Source organism: Heteronotia binoei, chromosome 21, assembly GCF_032191835.1.
Source record: "Heteronotia binoei isolate CCM8104 ecotype False Entrance Well chromosome 21, APGP_CSIRO_Hbin_v1, whole genome shotgun sequence".
Lineage (NCBI taxonomy): Eukaryota > Metazoa > Chordata > Lepidosauria > Squamata > Gekkonidae > Heteronotia > Heteronotia binoei.
The window spans coordinates 186335197-186347499 of record NC_083243.1 but is presented as its reverse complement, the minus strand read 5'-3'; the positions used below and the strand labels follow the sequence as shown (position 1 = coordinate 186347499).

Here is a 12303-nt window from a genome sequence, read left to right as displayed (position 1 = left end):
ATGGAGACCATCGTCCCTGAACTGGAATGCCCTGTAGAATCACTCCCCGCCCCCCCCAGACTGGCATCTGTGAACAGTTCTAGGGGTGAGGGTGGATGAAACATCTTGCCCTGGCATAGGTAGGATAGATCTGTCCACCACTGCAGGCTCCTTTTGACCGACAAAGGAACTGAGAGATTCATGTCCTTCCTCTCCATGATGTGAAGTTGAAATGATTGTAAGAACATCTGAAGAGATCTGGAATGGAACCTGGCTCACTGAATCATGTCTATCGTAGATATTAGAAGACCCATCAGTTTGGCAAGCAACCTTAGCTGTGATGTATGACTCTGGATGCTGGGTCCCTGATCGTCCTGGCTTTGGACAGAGGAAGAAACAGAGAATTGCATGTGGAGTCGATCACCACTCCCAGATGTTCCAATCTCTGTGATGGCTGAAGTGAGCTCTTTGAGATGTTTACCTTGAAGCCATGGGTTCGAAGACATTGCATGTTAAGTTCCGTGTCTTGAAAGGACTTCTCTCTGCTGCTGGACCGGATTAAGAGGTCGTCGAAGTACGGATGAACGTGGACCACCCCCTGCTGTCTCAGATGTATTACTGGATTTATCAATATCTTGGGAAAGACCCTGGGGGCTGTTGATAACCCAAAGGGCATTGCTCTGTACTGATAATGTTGATCTAGCACCACGAATCTCAGGAAGCGTCGATGTGACGGATGTATAGGAACATGAAGGTAGGCTTCAGTGAGATCTATAGATGTGAGAAATTCTCCTGGCAGTAAGGAGTCCAAGACAAATCTCAGGGTTTCCATCCTGAAGTGACACAATTTGATGTAACGATTTAGAAATTTGAGGTCCAAGATGGCCCTCCAGTCGCTGTTCTTTTTGGGAATGGTGAAGAGGATGGAGTAAACTCCCTTCCCCCTCGCCAGCTCTGGAACAGGTTCAACTGCCTGGATGTCGAGAAGGTGTTGCAGTGCTTTTAGGGTGATGTTTCTTTTGTTGCTTGACTTTGCACTAGGGGATCTGATGAATCTGTCTGGTGGAAGACGGCGTAATTCTATTGAGTAGCCTTGTTTCACCATTTCTAATGTTCATTGGTCTGCCTGGGATGCCTCCTAGGCTGAAAAGAAGTGGAGCAGCTGGGCTCCCACCGGAAGGGATTCACAGTCACGTCTGTTTGGACTTGGACTTTCAGTTGGACTTATCTGACTTGGAGAAGTTGTTTCAGTTGAACTTGGAGCCAAATGAACCTCTCTTAAATGAGCACTTTGCATTTGCCCAAGGTGACTTCTTCAAATCTGATCAGTACCTGGCTAAGGTATGTTATGACCAAAAGGGCTGGGAACCCCTTCTATCATCCCTCTTGATGGACTTGGGCATGGCTTTCTTTTTATCTTGAGTTTCCACGAGAATCCTGTCTAAGGCCTCCCCGAAAAGGCGACCCCCTTGGAAGGGATATGCTGTGACTGTTGATTTTGAGAGGAAATTGGCCTGCCATGCCCGAAGCCATAAAAGACGTCTGGTGACCATTGTGGAAGCCAAGGCCTTTGAGGCAAATGTAAGAATGTTCAATGTTGCATCTGCAGTAAAAGAAGCAGCCTTAAGGATGTGGGTTGCTCCCTCTAGGAGACGACGGTTGTCTTCAGGTAACATCTGGAGTAGTTTTCTTACCTAGACTATGGAAGCCCTGGAAACCAGCGAGGCCGTGGAAGAAGCCTTCAACATCATGGAGACTGCTTCATGAAGCCTTTTCAAGGTTGCCTCAGCCTTCTTGTCTAGGGGATCCCTAAGTGATCCCTGACTGTCTTCAGATACAACACCCGAGGACTGAAGTGCTGCTACTGGACCGTCTACAGTTGGTGCCTGAAACAGCTCATTACTGTAAGCAGGTAAAGCGTATAATTTCCTGACAAGATGAGGAAATTACTTATTAGACGCTGTTTTTTCCCCCCGGGGTAAGAACTCAGTGTTTCCACTGGTTCTGGATTTGATCTTTTTTGAAGCTGATGGCTTGACCTCATTAGCAGCAGGATCCTCCTGGATCTCTAGAGCTGAAAGAGTTTTTGCCAGCAAATAAGAATAATCTTCCTGTCGGAAGAAGCGACTAGCTTGTTCTGGCACTCTGACCCTCCTCTTGTTCCTCTTCAGAGAAACATTCCCCCTCCTCCCTGTCAGACCCCGAGGCCATGGATTCAGAATCTAGGGGATGGGGTTGAGGAGGCTGTTGAAAGGGAGCCTTTCTAGCTGCCTTAGCAGGCCAGGAGAAAGGTTGAGGCTGAGGAGGAAATTGGAAAGGGAAGGGAACCTGCGGGAGAAGCCCCATTCTATTGCAAAAAGAACACATTTTCTCTTGCATTGCCCTTCTAGTAAACAGCATAGCCTCTGCATTGCCTGCTGGTGGTACGTTACCCCCACGCAGATCAGAGGCATCCTGGGAGTCATCCTGTGGGGTCTACAGGGCCGTCCGAGCGTTTGGAGTGCCTGCTATGTTCGGCTGGAAGGTCTGAAAGCCGAGCTCCGCATTTCCAAGATGGTCGCCTCCAGTCCCTGTTGCTCCATTCTGCATCGCGGGGTCTTCTGGAGTGCGGCATTTCTGGGCGCTTTGAGCCGCTCCGGCTGAGTTGGGGAGGGTGCAAGCAAGCTGCGAGAGAGAGTTGGCACCTCTGGTGAAGTTTCCCACCGCGAGAAAGGCGGTGCTTGTCTCTCCCTCCTCGTCTGAGAGAAAACCGTCGCTGGGCCTATAAGCCATGGATGGAAGATCTTCTCTGTCACTCTTGCCCACCAGGAAAGAGATAAGGACAGAGGAAGAATAGAGAGAGTAGATTGAAGGAGAATAGAGAATTTTGTAAAGTGAAGAAAAGAAAAAGTAGCCTAGCCTAAGCTCTTTGCTGCTGCTCCCTGAAGAGGCAGGAACTAAACTGAGAGGCAGGGTTATTCTGGAGGCGCCAACAGGAAGGAGGAAAAAGTGTTTCCTGCCTCCCTGAAGGAACAGTAGGAATAACGCACAGAGATGTCCGACAACATCTGAGGGAGAACCAGGGGATCCCCCGCTGGGACCAAGGGATTGGGAAGCCTAACCTTGTAACAGTTAAGATTCAGACCCAGCTCTATACAATACATCATCATAGAGCTAAAAAAAGGCAGAAATACTTTTACCTTTTATTTTATTGTCCTCAACCGCCTGTGTTCTTTGATGCTTCTCAACTCTGTTTGTCAACACAATCGTGTTTTAAATACTCTAGGCTGGTACGCAGGGGAGTTCAAAATCCACTTATTTATCTAAATCTCCTGTTGTGACTGATCAAACAAGGCTATAGGGATTATTGGAAGCATCGGTGGTATTGGGAATGAAGTCAGAGACGTCCCTACTAAAATTCCTATCACACCAATCCACAAGCAACCCCTATTTGAGAGTAAAGCAGTATGGGGAAAAAAAAGGTGGAAGCTAATAAAACTGAGAGTCCCTGAACACGCAGCACCTCATGTAAAACAAGCGGCTCCAGTCTTAGACAAGTCGTTCCATGACAGCCTCAAGTTATGGCACCTTAGATTTACCGTATTTTTTGGTCCATTAGACGCTCTGGACCATTAGACGCAGGCGCCTGGCTGGGAGACAAGCGGTGAGATCGCTCCCTCCGCCCCCACCAAAAACCCAGCACTTCGCAGGGAGCGATCTCGCCGCTTGTCTCCCAGCCAGGCACGCAGGCGCGGGGGAAGCACGCCGCCCCCTCCACAGCCGGCGCTCGCGAAGCGCTGGGTTTGCAGAGGGGGCGGGTGCTTCCTCCATGTCTGTCTGCCTGGCTTCAGCTGACGCTTACAGCAAGCGCCAGGATCGCTCCCTCCGCCCTCCGATCCCAGCGCTTGCTTTAAGCATCAGAGCTGAAGCCACGCAGACAGGCACGGAGGAAGCACCCCCCCCCCTCCGCAAACCCAGCGCTTCGCGAGCGCCGGCTGTGGAGGGGGCGGCGTGCTTTCTCCATGCCTGCCTGCCTGGCTTCAGCTCTGATGCCTAAAGCAAGCGCTGGGATCGGAGGGCGGAGGGAGCGATCCTGGCGCTTGCTGTAAGCGTCAGAGCTGGAGCCAGGCAGGCAGGCGCGGGGGAAGCGCCGGGATCAGAGGCGGCGGTACTTCAATGCAATGCCTGTGGGCCTGCTTTTGACTAGTGTTCATAAACTTCCTGTATTTTTAATAATTAAAAAATTATGTTAATGTACATAATTTTATCACGCCTTACTTTATGAGCTGTCTCAAGCAAACAAGGATGATCAGGGGCCTGGAGACCAAGCCCTATGAGGAAAGGCTGAAGGACTTGGGAATGTTCAGTCTGGAGAAGAGGAGGTTGAGGGGGGGGGGACATGATTGCTCTCTATAAGTATTTGAAGGGCTGTCACTTAGAGGAGGGCAGGGAGGGGAATCAGCTACCGAAGGAGGCTGTGAGCTCCCCCTCACTGGCAGTCTTTAAGCAGAGACTGGAAGAACACTGGTCAACAATGCTCTAGGCTGATCCTGCATTGAGCAGGGGGTTGGACTAGATGGCCTGTATGGCTCCTTCCAGCTCTGTGATTCTAAGCAGGGTCTCTGGAGAGGTGGTATATACATTTCCTAAACAAGTACATTCAGAATATAGCAATGCGACTGATAAGTCGGATTTACCAAAGTGAACACATGTTCACTAGCAGTAAGAGCACTGTCACAGACTTTCCATAAGCTTCTGGGCATAATCCAAAGTGCTAGTTTCAACCAATAATGCTCAAAATACTTCCATCGAGGAGGACAATCTACTTCCACATGAAGCTGCCCACAGACTGAGGTCACCTTCTGAGGCCCTATGTGCTCCGTGCGCCTCCTTCTTTTGAGATTAGGTAAGCAGTATAGACTTATTGCATGGCGGTGACCTATCTGTCCAATGCCCTCCATAGTTACCCTTTTCCAATTCCATCTTTGCTTTCTTACATCTCTTTTCCCAGGCATTTGCATGATGGTCACTTCGGCACACACTGTCTTTTACATAAAGTAAGCAATGCCGACTGTAATAGCATATACAATGTCTTGCTAAAGAAACTGCCAACAAAAATAGCTAGAAAAAAACTGCCTGTGCAAGCATAGATCTATAACTTGTGAATTATCTCAGATTTAGAATTTAAAATCTGTAATTAGCTTTGCATCATTATTACAAAAAACTGAAAGGAAACAATGTTGCCACAAGGACATCATCAGAGAAGAAGTGCCCTTTTTAAGCCCACTTTCTCCTTGGTTCTTATTCATTCAACTTTACTTATGCTATCTCTTGATACAATATATGTCAGGTTCAGTGCAACGGCTTTAATTATATGCAGGTAACAAATTCTTCTGAGAACCTGATCCCATCTCTGAATAAAGAACCTTCATCCTCAATGAGCAAAATTGCAGCATAGACCAATAAAACTGAAGGGCTGTTTTATGTGTTAAACAATGCTTCTTTCAAAAGTATGTCCATGAAGCCTTCTCCCCCTCCCCTCCCCCCCACACACTTCTTGTTCGTGCCATCATTATAGAATCATAGAGTCGGAAGGGATCTCCAGGGTCATCTAGTCCCAACACCCTGCACAATGCAGGAAATTCACAAATACCTCCCCTTAATTCACAGGATCTGCATTGTATGATGGGAATCTACATCCAACTACAACTTCCATCAGAGTGACTGTGAAACTGCAGTCATTGCCTCTATAGGAAGCTAGTCAGATCTGAAACAAGCTTTTGCCTCCAGCACCACACCCACACAATTCTCTTCAACCCACTCACCCTGTAACATGTAAGCTGCCAACTGCACAGCTGTTTCAAATGGGCATTCCAACCTGTAACAGGGGAAGAAAAAACCCAGGCAATTAAAAGAATATCAGTATGTTAAGGATTTGGAAAAGGCAGTGTGGTAGTGAAAAATGATTCCTAATGGTGGCTTTGCACCATTATATAAAGTCTAGAGTTACGGGAGACTGCACAAACTGCAAACAGAACTGCAGGGGAGGGACGGTGGCTCAGTGGTAGAGCATCTGCTTGGGAAGCAGAAGGTCCCAGGTTCAATCCCTGGCATCTCCAAAAAAGGGACCAGGCAAATAGGTGTGAAAAACCTCAGCTTGAGACGCTGGAGAGCCGCTGCCAGTCTGAGAAGACAAGACTGACTTTGATGGACCGAGGGTCTGATTCAGTAGAAGGCAGCTTCATGTGTTCATATGTTCAAACTATCATATGCTTACTGAGTCAAGAAAAAAATCTGGCTGATAAATCAATGTTCAGTTCTACAGGTATCTTGCTCAGGCAAATGACTAAAAAGTGCCAACTCAAAATGACGTCTGTACTGAAGAAACTACCATAGCTGACACAAAGCAAGTAGAAGAAGAAGAAGATATTGGATTTATATCCCGCCCTCCACTCCGAAGAGTCTCAGAGTGGCTCACAATCTCCTTTCCCTTCCTCCCCCACAACAGACACCCTGTGAGGTAGATGAAGATATTGGATTTATATCCCGCCCTCCACTCCGAAGAGTCTCAGAGCGGCTCACAATCTCCTTTCCCTTCCTCCCCCACAACAGACACCCTGTGAGGTGGGTGGGGCTGGAGAGGGCTCTCACAGCAGCTGCCCTTTCAAGGACAACCTCTGCCAGAGCTATGGCTGACCCAAGGCCATTCCAGCAGGTGCAAGTGGAGGAGTGGGGAATCAAACCCGGTTCTCCCAGATAAGAGTCCGCACACTTAACCACTACACCAAACTGACTCTCATTTTGTGTGGTGGTACCACACAAAATGATACATCCCCATCCAAACTGCTGCCCTTCACAAACATTTTACAGCCCTGTATAAAGCTGAATACTCTCTGTAACCGGGCAATGAAAATAGATTATGACAGCATTTAGGAAGCCAAGAAGAATAATTGTGGGGCTTATGAATACCACAGTTAGTCCAACCAAGCATTTGTGGAAGGTGCTTGCTGTCATGGATCTTTGCTTACTTCCCCCAGAAACTGAAATCTCTAAAAAGCTGACAATTAGAAGTCATTGGACCTATACTGATAAAAGCCACTTGGCCTGGCAGAACAGAGAGCTGCCCTGACAGAAAGGAGCTAAGCAGGATTGTCACCACCTCGCTCCTGCATCACAGGAAAAACTACTAGCGGAAAAGAAAACCCGAGATCCACTTCCCCTCTCTTCACTGAGGTACCTTGGGATGCATGGCTTTTTGTCACTGAGGGTCCCACAACTTTCAACATCAGTTTTTGAGCAGTCTATGAGGTTTCAAAGGGAACAACAGGAAATATCCTTGCCTGTGATTGCCCTTAGCCCTTATATTTCACTGGATCCAGCCCCAGTAGGAGCAAACCACACACAGTTATTTATGACTATCAGTAATTATTAAAAAATGCACAGTTCCACAAAGCTGAAAGAGTAGTTACAAATAACTTTAGTATTTTGATGATCAATATATGTCCTCTCTATGTTTTCGTATTTTCAGCATATATGGATGAAAACAAGCCATACACTTAGAAGAAAGGGTGATTAACCAAAGGGTGATTAACATGTGGAATTCACTGCCACAGGAGGTGGTGGCGGCCACAAGCATAGCCACCTTCAAGAGGGGTTTAGATAAAAATATGGAGCAGAGGTCCATCAGCGGCTATTAGCCACCGTGTATGTATGTATGTGTATGTATGGCTATTAGCCACAGTGTATGTATATATATATATATATATATATATATATATATATATATATATATATATATATATATATATATAAATTTTTTGCCACTGTGTGACACAGAGTGTTGGACTGGATGGGCCATTGGCCTGATCTAACATGGCTTCTCTTATGTTCTTAAGAATTATCAGCAGTACTTACTTGCCATTAAGAATGTCTTGTCTTAGCTGAAGGACAAATAAATACCTATTACAAGAAGGAAGAGAAAGAACAAAGCCGTCAGTTCATATGACTAGTCCTAAAGCTATTAATACAAATTTTATAATATTAACCTGATACTTGAACTATAGAATGATCACGTGCTGCACTTTGGTGTCTCACTTTGGGGCATGAAAACAAGGAGCAACGCATTCCACAGGAAGAGTTAAAAGAATTTCATTTTGTAGTTTGTCTTAAGATTCGATTATACATTTAAATAAAAAATAAAAAAGGATGGATTTCCAAAACGGTTGAAAAGCATTAACGCCGAATCTGCACAATTTCCTCCAAAAGGGTTTCATGAACTGACCTAGTTGTAATTATTAATACCATGCAAAGTCCGAAGCAGATGAACAGCGTGAGAGCATTGCAGAGTCCAGTCCAGAACTCTTATCCCAAAGAACCATTTTGTTTAGATCTTTTGGGGAGGGACGGTGGCTCAGTGGTAGAGCATCTGCTTGGGAAGCAGAAGGTCCCAGGTTCAATCCCTGGCATCTCCAGAAAAGGGTCCAGGCAAATAGGTGTGAAAAGCCTCAGCTTGAGACCCTGGAGAGCCGCTGCCAGTCTGAGAAGACAATACTGACTTTGATGGACCGAGGGTCTGATTCAGTATAAAGCAGCTTCATATGTTCATATGTTCAGAGTTCACTCTCAGTGTTTTTTTGGGGAGGGACGGTGGCTCAGTGGTAGAGCATCTGCTTGGGAAGCGGAAGGTCCCAGGTTCAATCCCTGGCCTCTCCAAAAAAGAGTCCAGGCAAATAGCTGTGAGAAAACCTCAGCTTGAGACCCTGGAGAGCCGCTGCCAGTCTGAGAAGACAATACTGACTTTGATGGACCGAGGGTCTGATTCAGTAGAAGGCAGCTTCATATGTTCATATGTCACTGAAAACCTAGAAAACAATATTTACTGGACTGTCAGAATGGGCCACTTGGAGGAGGTGACCATTTGCAGATAATCTTGCTCCTTTCTCTTCCCTCTTGTGCTCACTGGCCATGTCTTCACAGACAGTACACGATGACTGGAAGCTTTGTTTATTTATAGATGTAACTATTATAGAAGTGACACAATGATTCAGAGGAACCTACTAAATACAGCACTATAAACACAAGTTTTGCAACCCCTTAATACTGGATGGGCTGCCTCTCCACAGACCTGTTCAAGGCAACTCACAATCCAGAACAATGCAAAGGACACAAAACTAATACAAGACACAAGCTTGGATCCAGGGTAGCTTTTTCATGAATTGAAAAATTTCATGGAGAGCAAATTCTCCCACACAGCAGCACAAACGCTCGGGGCCACCTGCCCCTTTAGAGTATGGGGTGGGGAGAGAATTCAGGCTTCAGTGGAAGGACAAAGGTAAGAAAGTCACAACAAGAACAGAAATCCTTCCTTCCTTGGTAATGCTATACTGGATCAAAGCTGCACAATACATAGCGAGACAATACAATAAAATCACAAGAGCAACAATAGTCATTATTTATTATTGTGCTAATTAATTAATCTGCTTTCTGCTACAGTTTATAGCATTCTTTGTTTTCTTTCTATGTCATTATGTGGAAAGATATGAACTCTATGTACCTTGTGAGTTCTTCACGCAAGTTATTTGGCTCAGAGGAATAAAACTTTACACGAAGATGGAGACAGTATGGTGGACCAACTACAAAAAAAAGCATGTATTTGGATTACTGACAGCAAAGTAAATGTTCTGCAGGTAATTTATTTAGTAGTTATACTCACAATATTGCAATAACTGAACTAACAACAATAGCTTAGATCATATGATACTGTTTCCCTTGTGCTCATCTCCGGTTGTTGTGGAGGCTTTCCTCTGCTGCAGAAGTTATGGTAGAGAAAACTAGTTTCATATCTTAAGAGGTCAACTTAAAAGTCGTATCACATTAAGTTTGTTTGTGTGTGCACGAACACATCACTCTAGCTTAATCCCAATACTGCTAGGCATTCTCCATGAATGGGAAAGCATTTTAACTTGGCTGTGCATCCAGCAATCTTTGGAAACTCTGTCTAACTCTTCATAATCTTGGGAGTATCTGCCATGAGTATTAGTACACACTGCTGTATTTGGAATCGAATCTGTAGACAAGGTTTTCTTAAGAGAGTCAACCTTTTTTAGCCCCCACCATAATAAATTCAAATTCGTTCAAATTATACAAATCCAAGTAAAGTTTTACAGCCGGGTCTTCTCCTATTACTGTAAGAGAACATAAGAACATAAGAGAAGCCATGTTGGATCAGGCCAATGGCCCATCCAGTCCAACACTCTGTGTCACACAGTGGCCAAAATTTTTTTATATATATATATATACACACACACACACACACACACACATACACACACACTGTGGCTAATAGCCACTGATGGACCTCTGCTCCATATTTTTATCTAAACCCCTCTTGAAGGTGGCCATGCTTGTGGCCACCACCACCTCCTGTGGCAGTGAATTCCACATGTTAATCACCCTTTGGGTGAAGAAGTACTTCCTTTTATCCGTTTTAACCTGTCTGCTCAGCAATTTCATCGAATGCCCACGAGTTCTTGTATTGTGAGAAAGGGAGAAAAGTACCTCTTTCTCTACTTTCTCCATCCCATGCATTATCTTGTAAACCTCTATCATGTCACCCCGCAGTTGAAGTTTCTCCAAGCTAAAGAGTCCCAAGCGTTTCAACCTTTCTTCATAGGGAAAGTGTTCCAGCCCTTTAATCATTCTAGTTGCCCTTTTCTGGACTTTCTCCAATGCTATAATATCCTTTATGAGGTGCGGTGACCAGAACTGCACACAGTACTCCAAATGAGACCGCACCATCGATTTATACAGGGGCATTATGATACTGGCTGATTTGTTTTCAATTTCCTTCCTAATAAACATAACTCACTATGTAATCAACATAACTCACTATGAGACGGAACTTGTTCCCAACCCACGCTTTCTTCATCCGGTGAAATATTCTATGATCTCATTTGTAAATCAACTTTACATGCCTCTAAACCAAATTCTGCATTTGTCTAATAATGTGCTACCCCTTGGCACAGTGGATAGATCCAGGTGGGCAGCCGTGGAAATAAATACTTATGACAACAAGGAGTAAACAAGCAGAATACTCATTCAGGCAGGGAACATCTTCATTCACACTCCTCACTGCTCTCCTCTTTCAGGAAAGTCAGAACTTAGAGTAACATCTGTTTTGGTAGACACCATACCTCCTTCTCCTCCAGAGACAGAAATGATCTCAGGAAGATCATGATAGTGCTTATGCTCAGCCTTGACTCCCAGTAATTTGAGACATTTGCTATGCCACATTTTCTAACTTTCTGCCTCATTTTGCATTTTATTACTAGGACAGTTCCTTTGTCAGATGTGTTAATCCCAACAAAGAACGTCATGTGAATTATGTAAAAGGCCAGTGATGCACAAATCGTTGCAACGTAATCCATTCTATCTTTTCTTTCGTCAAATGACCACAGGCAGAGAAAATCTTTGGCAATTTGAAAGGTGCTTCAAAACCCTTTGTAGTTGTGGCTAAAAAAAAAATGCCTTGCTCTAGAATGAATCAGCCTTCAGTGTATCATGCAGAAAACAATTATGTAACAGAAGTCAAAAGGAATCATGTCACCACTAGCCAGATGCCAGGTTTCTGGCATTACAACATTCTTCTTTGAAACCTGCAAAGTAAATTCTGGAAATGCAAATATTTTTCAAATGCAAACAGAACATTTAGGTGAAAAGTAGAATGTATGCAAGAAAACAAAAGAGCGGGCACTTACTTTTAACTTGTTTTTTAATACTCTTAGTGTTGTCCAACCAATGCTAAAAGGGGGAGAAATCCACAGATTAAAAACAATGTTTTGAACACACAAAACATTTTATAGCAGAAAACACAAAATCTAAAGTTAGTAATTAAGAAAACTAAAAAAAGGAATGAACAAAAATATTTTCCACTTAAAAGCATTCCCAAAGTAAAACATTTTATTTCAAATTTTTCAAATCTACACATACATAAAAGCATGCCAAAGTGAAAAAAAACAACAACCCAAACTACACCTAAAATGCTTGCAACATTGCAGAACCACACTGTAATTGAATTAAGTTTTCCACAGCAATGTTAGAATTATAAGAAATTATAGAGATGTTAAACTATGGTTGGTTTAGCTTTTTGTTTTGGTGATTGCCAGCCAGGGGGGTTACCCCTTTATTATTTATATACTATAAGATTTCATATTATTAGTTTTAAAAAAAAAACTGTTAAGAGGTTAGAATTAGCTTCTGTGGTTGAAAATAATTTGGAAACAAAGTAATTAAAACATAAAATCCTGAAGGCTAAAAAATGAGTGCCTCTTGAAGCCGAAGAAAATT

The 12303-nt window shown here is 44.1% G+C and overlaps 1 protein-coding gene across 1 annotated transcript in view; it reads right to left on the bottom strand.

The window, feature by feature from the left end:
- The window catches only part of EPB41L5 (erythrocyte membrane protein band 4.1 like 5), a 125103-nt gene that overhangs the window by 81485 nt on the left and 31315 nt on the right, over positions 1–12303 (bottom strand). Inside the window, exons 3-6 of the mRNA XM_060262450.1 lie at positions 11715–11757; positions 9512–9590; positions 7873–7917; positions 5784–5836 (exon numbers count right to left, since the gene is read on the bottom strand). Coding sequence (XP_060118433.1) covers positions 5784–5836; positions 7873–7917; positions 9512–9590; positions 11715–11757 — 220 coding nt within the window. The remainder of the gene's footprint in view (positions 1–5783; positions 5837–7872; positions 7918–9511; positions 9591–11714; positions 11758–12303) is intronic.